This window comes from Triplophysa rosa, linkage group LG20 (genome assembly GCF_024868665.1).
Source record: "Triplophysa rosa linkage group LG20, Trosa_1v2, whole genome shotgun sequence".
Lineage (NCBI taxonomy): Eukaryota > Metazoa > Chordata > Actinopteri > Cypriniformes > Nemacheilidae > Triplophysa > Triplophysa rosa.
The window spans coordinates 13,278,210-13,290,814 of NC_079909.1; the positions used below are offsets into that span (position 1 = coordinate 13,278,210).

Sequence of the window (12,605 nt, forward strand, 5' to 3'; positions counted from 1 at the left end):
GTCTATTAAAAGTAAATGATTTTATAGCAGTAAAAATAATAACGGCAAGAAACACCGCTTTGAGAAATTGAAAATGAGAAATTGTAACCTTACAAAAAAAAAGATGGAAAAACATCACCTCATACTGTCTCAAAAAGGTTTTGGTTCTGGCACCTTGTTAATAAATGTCTTAATAAATTTAATCTAACCCCAAAAGTGTGATTGCATTTAAGCCTAAAGAGCTTTGGAGAAAAGTACAGTCACAGTAGATATACATTAAAAACATGTTTTGCAAGGCTTTAAATTACAAATTGCCATTTTCATATGCAAAAGACATATTTAGCAGGTTTAAAACATACAAGTTTAAAACTAATCCTAGACTAAAATAAATGTTAGAGCTGTTTAAACCGAAAACAGCTTGCACTGACATATCTTAAAGTGATATGAAAATTCTGTCATCATTTACTCACCCTCTTGTCGTTTCAAAGCTGTATGACTTTCTTTCTTCCGCAGAACTTAAATGAAGATATTTTGAAGAATGTTGTTAACTAGCCCCCATTCACTTGCATTGGTTTTGTGTCCATATAATAGAAGTACTGTAAATTGGGGCCAGTGCTGTTCAGTAACCAACTTTCTTCAAAATATCTTTGCGGAAGAAAGAAAGTCATGCAGGTTTGAAATGACAAGAGGGTGAGTAAATGATTACAGAATTTTCATTTTTGGGTGAACTATGACTTGAATATACATCTGTGCCATAGCTTAAAGTCCTGTTTGTAAAAATGACTTCAATGTCCTAATTTAATTTTGGCCTAGTTCTGGCTTAATCTAATCCCTGTCTGAGAAACCACCCCATAATGTATTATTTTATGCTCCATTTAAAATTAAATGTAAAAATATGAATTATGCGCCTAGATGGCATGTAAACAAGATTATATCTGTACAAAATTAATGTAGTACTAATGAGGCTGAATATTTGCTCTTCTTCTTGTAGAATCTCTCCATCACCATCAAAGCATTTGCTTTAAGTTCAGGAATTTACGCTTTTCTACATTGTTGATGAATCTAAAAAAAACAGTTAAAGTAAAACCCAACCACAAATTAAACTTTGCGAATGTATAACATGACATGTCAGATATATTCTGTATTGAAATGCAAAATAATATTTATATGAACAAGTCCTAAACATTTTACACAACACCTCCCTCTATTCAAATTTGGCCAGAGCTATAACACTTTGTTGAAGACTGAAACTTACCTCTGAAAAAAATTGGAGAATGACAATGAATCTCATGCATTTTCTGCTCAAACAGAGCATTCATCTCCCTCTGCAGAGTGCCCATTGTCAGCTGCTGGTTGTCAGGGAAACGGGATGGCAAAGTACTCAGGTCAAGGCTGTCCAAACTGCTTGGACTGCTTAATTCACTCTCAGCAAGGTTGTTATTGTTAGCAAAAGAGTTTTTTTGTGTAACATAACTACAGCTGCCGTGCTTTTGAGGTAGAGGGAATTGATGGAGGAAGTCTTTCTTGATGTTAAAGGTTGTGTTTGGGTGAGAGGGTGGGCGACGCCTCGGGATGCTTTGTGATCTGTGTCCCGTAAGCGAAGAATCTTTAGAACATGAGTCATTCATGCTGCATCTGCTCATCGCAGGAGTTGTGGGGATGGACCTTGGGTGCCACTGCGGCTTAAACTCAAAATCTAAAGCTCTGAATTTATTCTTGAGTGGCAGGTTTTTGGTGTTCAATGCTCCACTAGAGGGATCTAGTACTCCATCAGGTATTGGACTGAAATTCAAGGGTTTACAGTGTCTTGTAGATACTGACATTTTTCCATCACGTCCTTGATTATTTACAGGTTGTTCCTGATCTAAATGTTTAGAAACATATTTAGGACCCGAGATCTGCTGCGGCAAAATGTGCCGGTCAGATGCAATGCTGTCAAGTACAAATACCGGAGGCAAATCATTTTGTTTTGAATCAGTCAGCTCCTGGTTATCTACATTGGAATGACATGGTAGAACCAAAGGAGTCCAAACATCCATTTCTGAACTCTCTTTAGAATCCAATCCTAAATTGGTGTAGTTCATAGCCATACCCCCTCCACCAGAACATGTGATGGAGGACAGGCGCCGACGCACGACATGACATCCTTCTGGCTCCTGAAAAGAGACCTTATGGGCCCTTCTGAGGGGTTCACTTTGAGCTCCCCTGAGCAAAGATGCATACTGTGAAGTGCTTCTGCTGTCTTTTGAGCTTATGTCATCACTATAACGTCTGTTTAGAAAGTCCTCTTTGGCACAGGAATCACGCGAGCCGCGCATGAGTTTTGCTTGGCTCTTCTCGGCTCCACCTTTCATCAGGAAGTTTGGACCGAATGATCTCCTGGTGCCGTCTTTAGAGGTGTACATTAGATTTCTCCGAAAGAGCTGCTTTACTGCATTGCTTGATTTGACCTGTCAGAAATGGGTTTTGCAGAATTTTAACTACTAAACATTGATGACAGTTACAACATCTCCATAAATACTCTGTTAACACTTTACAATAAGGTTGTATTTGTTGAGCTAACAATGAACAACATAGTTTTTAGCACTTAATCTTTGTTAATTAATGCCAATACATTTGTTCAGGCTTTTTCATTGTGCATAACAGTTATGACTTTTAATTTTAATAATGTATTAGTAAATGCTGACATTTACATGAACTAAGAATATTAAAGGAGCTGTGGGAAATTTTTGGAGGATCTATTGACAGAAATGCAATATAATTATGTCTTCAGAGGTGTATTAAGACCTTACATAATGAAGCGTTATGTTTTTATTACCTTAGAATGAGCTATTTCTATCTACATACACCACGGGTCCCCTTGCATGGAATTCACCAAGTTGTTTTTACAGTTGCCCAAAACGGATAACCTGCTCTGCAGAGCGTGTTTCAGAAATACATTATTTCCTTCGGCATAGAAGTGAAAACATGACGACATGTTAGTTCTGTGTCAGCCACCGCAGTACTTCGAAAGGGAGGTGGTAGTGAGCCGTTGGTTGCAATTCGCAAACCTCACCACTAGATGCCACTAAATTTCATACACTGGACCTTTGACTAATGTTTACATATACAGCCTTATTGTAAAATGTTAACAATTTTCTAACAAAAAGTTACCTTTCCTGTGATGTCATTTATGGCCACATGTACAAAAATAGATGCTTCCACCATGCCTTCCAAATAAACATGTCGATAACCTGTGGAACGCAGTGCATGACCTTCAAAGTTCTTTAGCAGCAGTTCTCATTGCATTCATCTCATTTCATTACTTGCTGCTTTAACATTTATGTTTTTATTTATGTCTTTAATTGACGTAAGTTACCTGGCAACATGCTTTTAAATGCTATTGTTCTTTGTCCAATAAAATCCCTCCCAATCGGATCACGATCCCAAACCATAAACCGTACCAAGGCAATCTGAGGCATATGGAGCATAAACACTAGTGTCTCCTCCCACATGGGGTTAAAGCCTGTTGACATGGCATTAAAATAGAAGACATAACATATAAGCACATGAACTGAACCAAGAGCTTCCACTAGTAATATTGTAAACTGAAATGTAGCTTTTAACTTACCATTATCTTCCACAACCCTTGTCTGGTGTTTATTGCAGTCAACAGCCAATCCAATTATCTCGACCTCAACGAAGGGATCTATGATCTGGACAATAAAAGATATATTGTTATACACAGTGTGAGATTATGGCAAGCTATTTAAAACTTTAGCATAAATGGACTCACCTCTCCTCTGTCTCCTAGCATGGAGTCTTTTGGCTTTGGGAGCTGCTGGCCACTTATTATTTTGAGTACTAACTGAGTTTTCCTGTGTCCTTGTAAAGGATCCTCCAGGGCAGGATTAAAGGCACCTGACAACAATCATAAAGTTCGTGAAAATTGCCTTTCAGAGAACACACATAAATACTTCAAACAAACGTGTCTTTGGTCTGAATCACAAATGTACCTTTACACGTGCATTTTGGCTTCAGCACATAGCCACAGTTTCCATTTGCTGCAAATTTGCCTCTGTTCAGTTGCAGCATACGGCCTTCTGTTTGATAGTTCAGAGCAACTGAAAAGATGAAACAATGTTTCAAATGCACCGTGAAACTGTGCTATATAAAAGAGCCGAGGCTTTTTAATCAAATTTGCAGCAGTTTCATCATTAATGAGAAACAAGAGACTTTGATGATAATTAGAAGGAAACTTAATTAAAAATGAATGAATAAATTAAACGTTTACCTAAATGACATCCTGCGTTCCAAAATGGCTGAGGATTGAAGTTGCTAGAGTCGACACGGTAGTTGGAGGGATAGACTCGTAAAAGTTGCCGTTGATTGAAGCGAACCAGCTGCGCAGGTTTCAGGTGTAAAATCTGATTTGTTATGCTTTCGTTTAGAGAGGACACTTCCCAGCTGCACATGTAGGCTGTAACACAAAGGGAATTTATTAAGGCACATCCCAGAGGCACTCGGATCACTTTTTACAATCTTAGTAGTTGTAAAATTGATCACAAAAGATGTTATAGAAAATGTAACTATATTTTGTCCTACCTTGAGTTTCAATGTCATGAACATGCACTGACTTTGTGTACTTGACCAGATCAGACAGAGCACGAGAGAGTCTCATGGTTTTTCTCCTTCTGAAATATTCCATAAATACAAAGACTATCAACAGGGTTTACATGGGCTTTCATGACTTTTCTAGTCATTCACAATTATCGAATAAGATTTTTCTTTAATAATTTAAAGACAACATTCAATAGAGATTGCTTTCAGAGGTCAAGTTCTAGCCCATAAAGTATAGTCATTATAAAACTATTTGAAACAAAAAAAATATTTTCTGTTTATTAAGCTCTTGAGAATACTTACTTGCCATAGTTGATGACCTGTTTATCATTACTGCTTGGAATTTCCTGGTCAATATCGGAGTCATTCAGGATAGGTTTCTTTCTTATTTTGACCCGTTTTTTATTCTGAAAGAGATTGCGGCACATTAAAACACAAAAACAAATGCTGGATTTGACTGGAAATGTACTGTAACTCAATGGGATGTGTCCAATAGGATGATGGGTCACCTTGCGCCTGAAGCTGCCCAACAACCTCCTTGAGCCTTTATTTGATTCATCACGAGTCTCTGGTGCTCCATCTCCTCTCTGTTATACAAAACAGTTCTTAGTTAGACACTCCAAACGGTGCCTTGAATAAAAGCGCTTGGCAAATGTTTAAATCTAATGCAAATGCAACCAAAAATCTCACATGTCCATTAATCTGCTCGTCTTCCTCTTCTTCCTCTTCCGCGCTGTCATCATCATAGACATCTCCCTCTTCTGCATCAGCATCAATGTTTGCTGGCAGCTTCTTACCCTGAGAAATCATCTCACTGTCAGACACCAAAATATTAAATTTATCATTTCATATTTACTCAGTTTCTCTCCGCTAATCTCTATATAAAACCTCACCTTCACAAGCACTTTTCCTTTCAAAACCTCTGGAGATGGCATACGTCTGGACTCATTCACATTTATATTAGACAGGTCCAGTTTATCCTGTAGCACCTCTGTGAGATATTGAGCCATTTTCTTCTGCTGTGGCACAGTGCAGTGGTTCTCTATTGAGAGAATCACTGGGTATCTGATAGTGGAGGAGACAGTGAGCCCGTAAATATTTATAATAAATATTCTTTAAAAAATTCAAAGTATTCTTTCTTTTTTTCTGTTTGCTTATTTTTAATAATACCAAAGCAAAGGCAAATTGGTTAACAAAAATCTCTTTGTGTGAAGTTACTCACTGGGATTTGGCAAACGCGTATTTGTTGATGGTCTCAATGACTTCTTTAAAGAGGATTTTTGAGGTAAGTGTGTAACCGTGATGCACAATAGGTTCTCCATCAGGACCATCCCAACAGTCAACTTAAAAAGAGAAAGACAACAACAAGTGATAATAGATATTAGATTTTTTTTAGATGATCAGAATTGACAAATAATGAAAGATTTTTTTACCTTCTATACACCGACAGCCCGCCTGAAGCACGTAAGCATACATATCAACCCGAGACTGAGACAGCAGCTGATCTCCCGTCAGGTAGGTGTTGTGAGAAGACGCAATGTAGTAGTGCGTCAGGGGGTGCGTCATGTCCTGATTCACTTTATAGTGTTCAGGGTTGAAGATGTCGCCTGCAGGACTACGCAAGTAGTTGGTGAAACCTTAAAAAGCGAGAAAAATGTGTGTAATCATTTCATTTTGGTCAAAAACCATTATATCCATAAAATATGATCAGTAAAGTATCTCACCATCAATACCCATCACCATGTTTGCTTGGTTTTCAGGGCATGGCTCAAACTGATTAATGATCATCTTGCAATACTCTCTGGACACATTTGCCATCTGGAAAGTAATCAAAAATCACTTTAGTAAGTCACCAACAAATGTATTTAATAACAATGTGAAGATATGCACAATAAATCACACCAGCCTTTTGATCGTTCTCTAAGAAGCGGATGAGGTCATTAAAGTCCATGTGCTCTTTGTGGTTGCTGTAGGTGATCATAAGCAAGTAAAGATCTCGGCGTGTCGAGATCATCTTGTAAAAGGTACAAAATTCCTCGAATGTCAAAGAGCCCTGTTTATCATCTGTGTCAGCCTCCTGTGGATGGAATAAAAAGATTGTGATATAAAATAAGTATGCTTTGTTGTACAAGAAAAAAAAATAAAAATAAAAAATTGTCTGTGGTTTTCAAAGCATTTTAGATTTTAGTGAAAGTAGTTTGGTAGAAAGAAATGTCTCCATCAAGGATTAGAGGCACTAGAGTTAAGACCTCAACCAGTTTCAGACAACACCATCTGTTCAAAGTGAGCCATATGTTACTTGGTCAGCGTACTCATCAGCAACTTTAGTAATGGCACTTTGGATGTGTTTCAAAGCAATGAAAACAAATTAAAACTAGTAAGATATTATCAATATCATGCAACACCGTTCCACATAAGAGTATTTATACATAGTTATGGCAACATTTTAAACAATTGGAAAGAGAATAAAAGCTGTCTAAACTACAAACTACTCATATTTGAAAGCAAACAATAGTAAGCAACACTGCAAACTACACAAAAAGAATTGCTGCCACTTGAAGCTATTTGATTTCACGTTCAGATTACAATTAGTTATCTGGCACAAACACAATCGGTATCCCAGTTAGTGTCACAGCATGAAATTGCTATTATTTTACTACAAAACACTAATACCAATTCACTCAAACAAATCTGCCACCTGAGGACATTCTGAAAAATGTGTTTGATCAATGAACTTTATGAGCAAACATGTTTGCAAAAAGTGTTTTGTCATGGTACACCTGCTTGGGAAAATGGGTCAAGCGGCTACATAATTTTTGAAAGCAATTGTGATTAAAAAAGTTTGATTTAGTGATTTTGCATAGCTAGCGACACATAGTGAATGAGTTAAATTATGTTATAAGTTTACCTCAAACATTTCTTTGACTTTCTGCTTTGGGAGGTTCACGTTGAGTTTGTGGAGCAACTGTAGAACTTCGCCAATGCTCAGATTCCCATCACCATTCTTGTCTGCTTCTGAAAAGGTCTGCCTCAACCATTTTCAACAAGAGGTCAGGAAATATTCAACTTGTACATCAAAAGCATCACGCATATTAATATTCTTAAAGATTTTTATAATCTGACAGGTCACATGGAGGGTTACTATAATGGATTCATTACACTGGATAGTCCTTCTCCTACAGAGGTACCAATTAAAAGGATATTGATCTCGTGTCCGTTGTCTTTTTGCCAGACTGTCCTCATCGCTGATGCCTGCCATGAGGTACTTCAGCCCAGTGATCCAGGTTCGTGCCTCTTCTCCATTCGTGGAAACCAAGTCAAGAGATTCTACGTGGTCTCCGTGGTAAATACTGAAGCAGCAGTTTGGATCAAATTTATTGTGGGCAAATCGCCTGAAGACCTCTGTTTTCATCCCCTCACAGACCTCATGGATAGAGTCTATTGTGACTGAGAAAAATAAGAACAATAAAATGTGATCTGTACTCTCCTCTGACTAACATTTTTCAGTATTTGCTATTTGCAATTTTATTTTCCAGAATAATCTTAAAGGTCCACTGTGTAATGTTTTGGAGGATCTATAGTGACAGAAATGCAATATAAACATAACTATGTCTTCAGAGGTGTATAAAGACCTTACATAATGAAGCGTTATGTTTTTTATTACCTTAGAATGAACTATTTCTATCTACATACACCGTGGGTCCTCTTAATTTGCCATGCTATTTCTACAGTAGCCCTGAAAGGACAAACTGCTCTACAGAGCGCGTTTCGTAAATACGTTATCTCCTTCTGCAAAGAAACGAAAACCTGACAACATCTTAGTCCTCTGTCAGCATCCGTAGTGCTTTGAAAGGAAGGGGTGAGCGTTGGAGTGAGCCGTTGGTTGCAATTCACAACCTCACCACTAGATGCCACTAAATTTCATACACTGGACCTTTAAATGAAAATATGTGACGTTGAAACATTATTCTAAACTAGATGTTTGCCATCTATAATTTTTGCCTCTGTATTGCTATCTCTGTTTGAACATTAAAATTGCAGGTCCACAAATCTACCCAACAGGTTAAATAAAAATGTATTATATGCTTACCTTTGTGAATTGTGGTGAGATAAGGAGACATTTTAACTTTTTAAGTTTATTTATTTTTAATTTAAAGATAAAGCTTACTTAAACATCTCTTAACACATTGGCTAAAAATGGTTTGGTAACACTTAATGCTTAAAAAATGTAAGTTCAAATACGTATAGTGGAAAATAAAGAATCAAACTGCTGTGATAGAAGTACAGTAATGTTTAATGTAACCCAACCCAATACAGCATCTAGTCCAAAAAAATAAGGGAATTTAAACCACCAACAAAACACAATAAATACAAAACCAAACAAATCATACACTGGGGTTTACTAGACAGACTAATCGGAGGTAAAAAGAGACAGGTGAAACCAATCAGGGCGGGGCTAGAGAGGAGACTACAACCAGTTTGGAACAAACAATACAAACACAAGCAGACACATACAACCTATTAGACATCCAGCCAGCTCTGACACATGCTCATGTTTCCCAGCAACACAATCTGACTTACTTTTAGCTTTCTCATGTTTCCTGGAGGGTCTCCAGCGGATACAGGACTTATGCTCATCTAGGTAGAAAAGGCGAACCAGAGCCTTGGATTTTCCTCTCAGTTTAATCATCTGAGTGCCGGCCTGCATGTTACACATGCATCTCTCCACTGCAAAATAAAATATGATTTAATTACTGACTGTATCAAAGTCTGTTCAACAGGGACCTGAAAGTGCAACTAAGGACTTTCAAGAACATCTTTTTTTTTTGAGAACATAATGAGCATTGAGAAAATCCCTGAGAATGTCAGAGTTTAATTGTTCGAGCAGATGTAACAAGAGTCTTCTCAATCAGATTACACAGCTGCGTCAGACAAGGGCTTCCGAAGTGTTTGTGTCTGCGTGTGTGCTGGCATGCGTCATGGAAACAGTTCTCTGTTTGTTACTTTTACACACTGTATAAAATGTATTTGTTGTTTCAACTTAAAAAATTAAGTTACCCGGCTGCCTTAAAATATTTAGTTAATTCAACGTAGAAATATAGTTATTGAATGAATTTGATGAAAATTGTTATTTTAAATAATATTTTGAAGTTGAATTAACTAAACATTTTAAGGCAGCCAGGTAACTTTTTTTTAAGTTAAAACAACTTTTTACAGTGCAGAGTTTACCTGCTCTTGCTGTGTGTTTGATGGTGATGATAAAATCTCTATCAATAAAGAGATTTTGGTCACTCTTTATTTTAAGGTACTACCACTTTTGCAATAAATAAACTTTTAGGTTTAGGTATTGGGTAAGATTAGGGATGTAGAATATGGTCATGCAGAATACGTGCTTTATAAGAACTGATAAACAGCCAATATGCTAATAATAGGCAAGATAATAAGCAACTAGTTAATAGTAAAAATAAGAATTGATCCCTACTAAAGTGTTACCGAGATATTTTTTTTAAAACAATGGTGTGTGTTGTAACAAGTGTGTCAAATTACATTATCTTTATAATTTTGCACATTTCGTGATGAACCAACCAGAGTCACAGCACCTTTCAATGACCACCGAATACTAAATTCAGTAAATGTTTAAAAGTTTCTTTGAAGGAGAGGATCAGGGACACACGAGTCATGTGATACAGCTTGTCTGCTTCTGTCAATCTAATCTCAGAGGATTGTTTGTGTCCATATGCCCTGAACCACTCACAGGTGACTTTCTGTATTTCTCCAAACATTTTATGACATTTGCATTTGCTATAATTTAACACAACTATAAGTATAATCAGACTACAATTTCATTCTTACCTATTTGACCCACTCTCAGTTTGGGTGTTGCGACAATACTTCCACTGATCCAAAAGAACTCCTCAGCCAGCCGTGATATCGCAGCTTTCTGCCATAATTTAGGTGAGGTCATGATACAAGGAGGAGGTGATCTGAAGGGTGGGGGTGACCTCCTCCCTGGACTGGCGGGTCTCCGGGTAAGAGAAGGTGAAAGCAAGACAGGAGACGATGGTGCCATTCCTGGAGATGTATTCATTACTGCAGTACTCTTGTCTAGTCATAACCTAAACCCCTGGGGATGTTTCTCACCCACTTTTTCAGTCCTCCGTCTGTCATGAGATGAGTTCTTCGGCTTTCTTGCACTGCAACATCCAGCGAGAATCTAGTGGAGTGATGAGCTGACAGTTCTCAAGGAGAGTAGTCTGCATGTAGATGATTTCATTCCAGTTGGCATGTGTTACTGGCCGATCCGTTTGGCGGTTTAGGTTTCCTTGAGTCCATTGATATTGAGATATCTTCAATATTTTTGGTGTTTAAATTAGACTGCCATTGTGGACATTGTGGCTTTCGTGAGGAACTGGAACAGGGAGGGAAGCCACACTGTTTAACAGTCTGTAAATCTCTAATCCAGGATGAGGTGAGGGCATTACTCGCACTGGGGGATTTTCATTCCTTGCTGGACAATTTGAGGAAAAGAATGAGGAATGTGTTGGTGGTTCCTCTATAATACTTCTAGTGTTAAACATATTTATAACATATAAGCATATTAACTGTATAGTCCAATTGGTTTACCTTATTTAAAAAAGCATATAAACTACTGGCTTTGAAAATAACTTTGTACAGTAAACATACTAATTTGTCTAAAGGGCTTGTATTTATTTATGTTGACCAGATTTACTAATATTGTCTACACTACCATGAAATTATGTTGCTTGAGAAACGTATGGGGCGGTTTCCCAGTCAGGGCTTAAGCCTAGTCTCAGACTTACTTAAATGTTATAGATGCCTTGATCGAAAACAACTCGCACTGACATATTTTAAAGTATATCACTGCGATTGTTTTGTCTCAAGATGCACACAGCAGAAGTGGAACGTAACGAATTACATTTACTCGTGTTACTGTATTGAGTAGGTTTTAATATCTTATCTTATTATATTGTATTGTCATTGTGTTGAATGTCTGTACTAGAAGCTTCCAACACCAAAGAAAATTCCTTGTGTGTGCAAGCACACTTGGCAATAAAGCTCTTCTGATTCTGATATCTGTAATTTTACTTGTACTTAAGTATGATTTGTGTGATGTATTATACTTCATTATATTTAAAATCACATCCGTTACTGTTTATTTATTTTATTTAGCCTTGTTGTGCATGCTCTGTGGAGCTTGTGCCAAGGCAGCAGCTTTTGCCAGAGGGGAACTGGAATCCCCTGGTTGGGCCTGGGTTCTCCTGAGTTTTTTTTTCTCGATTAGAGTTTTGGGTTCCTCGCCACCGTTTGCATACTGTTTTTTGCACTATTTGCCTGGCCGGGGGGGCTGCTTTAGAATTAGAATTTTAAAGTTTTACTTAATTAATATTGCATATAGGAATTTATAGTCTGTTATATTTGACCCGTGCTTCTCTCTCCTTTATCTTAAATGTGTGCTCTCACTGTGCGTGTGTGTGTGTGCATGCGTGTGTGTGTGCGTGCGCGTCCATGTGTGTGCGTGTCTATGTCTATGTGTGTTAGTACGTGTGCATATTGTGTGTGTGGTGTTTTGTATGTGGGTATGTCTGTTTTCTGTGTTTTTTTCTTGTTTTTACAGGTACAACTTTAATTGTTTTGCTTATAGTCAATATGTCTTATGTACAGCTGCTTTGTAACAATGAAAATTGTAAAAAGCGCTATATAAATAAAGTTGAGTTGAGTACTGATTAAAAAAAAGAAAGAAAACATTGCAAGGAAAAAAACGTGACAGGAAATTACTCCAGTGAACGATGGGCGCGAGTATGAGTTTGCGTCAATACCAGAAGAGCGATGGAGACGGAGAAGTTAAACTTCGGTAGTGCACCTGTCCTAAAGGTGAAACCCCATCGAACTGCCGAAAACAATGAAGTAATGAAGTAAACCCCTGGCCATATTTAAGCAACCAGTTCAGTTTCAAGACAGGATTATGGACGCTGTGCAAAGTAGCATTTTATATTCTTTATATCCTT

The 12,605-nt window shown here is 37.5% G+C and overlaps 1 protein-coding gene across 1 annotated transcript; it reads right to left on the reverse strand.

Moving 5' to 3' along the window:
- Positions 1 to 28: 28 nt before the first annotated feature.
- On the reverse strand, positions 29 to 11,211 carry plch2b (phospholipase C, eta 2b). The gene is made up of 20 exons (XM_057361796.1): positions 10,432 to 11,211; positions 9,160 to 9,306; positions 7,783 to 8,025; positions 7,487 to 7,617; positions 6,485 to 6,655; positions 6,303 to 6,396; positions 6,012 to 6,215; positions 5,801 to 5,921; positions 5,472 to 5,643; positions 5,269 to 5,376; positions 5,088 to 5,165; positions 4,882 to 4,985; positions 4,564 to 4,652; positions 4,253 to 4,438; positions 3,975 to 4,082; positions 3,755 to 3,879; positions 3,590 to 3,674; positions 3,338 to 3,484; positions 3,133 to 3,212; positions 29 to 2,429 (listed from the first exon to the last, which is right to left on the reverse strand). Exons 1-20 carry the CDS (start codon positions 10,664 to 10,666, stop codon positions 1,188 to 1,190), a joined length of 3,870 nt encoding a protein of 1,289 aa, XP_057217779.1. The 5' UTR covers positions 10,667 to 11,211; the 3' UTR covers positions 29 to 1,187.
- Between the last annotated feature and the right edge of the window lie 1,394 nt (positions 11,212 to 12,605).

What these genes read in the sequence shown, in the direction of transcription:
- plch2b (XM_057361796.1), bottom strand. Translation starts at nt 10,666, where the DNA reads ATGAATACATCTCCAGGAATGGCACCATCGTCTCCTGTCTTGCTTTCA. An exon ending in GAAACATGAGAAAGCTAAAA is followed by an intron (nt 8,026 to 9,159) that starts GTAAGTCAGATT and finishes TATTTTTCTCAG; the next exon opens with TCACAATAGACTCTATCCAT. An exon ending in CAGGTCATCAACTATGGCAA is followed by an intron (nt 4,653 to 4,881) that starts GTAAGTATTCTC and finishes GGAATATTTCAG; the next exon opens with AAGGAGAAAAACCATGAGAC.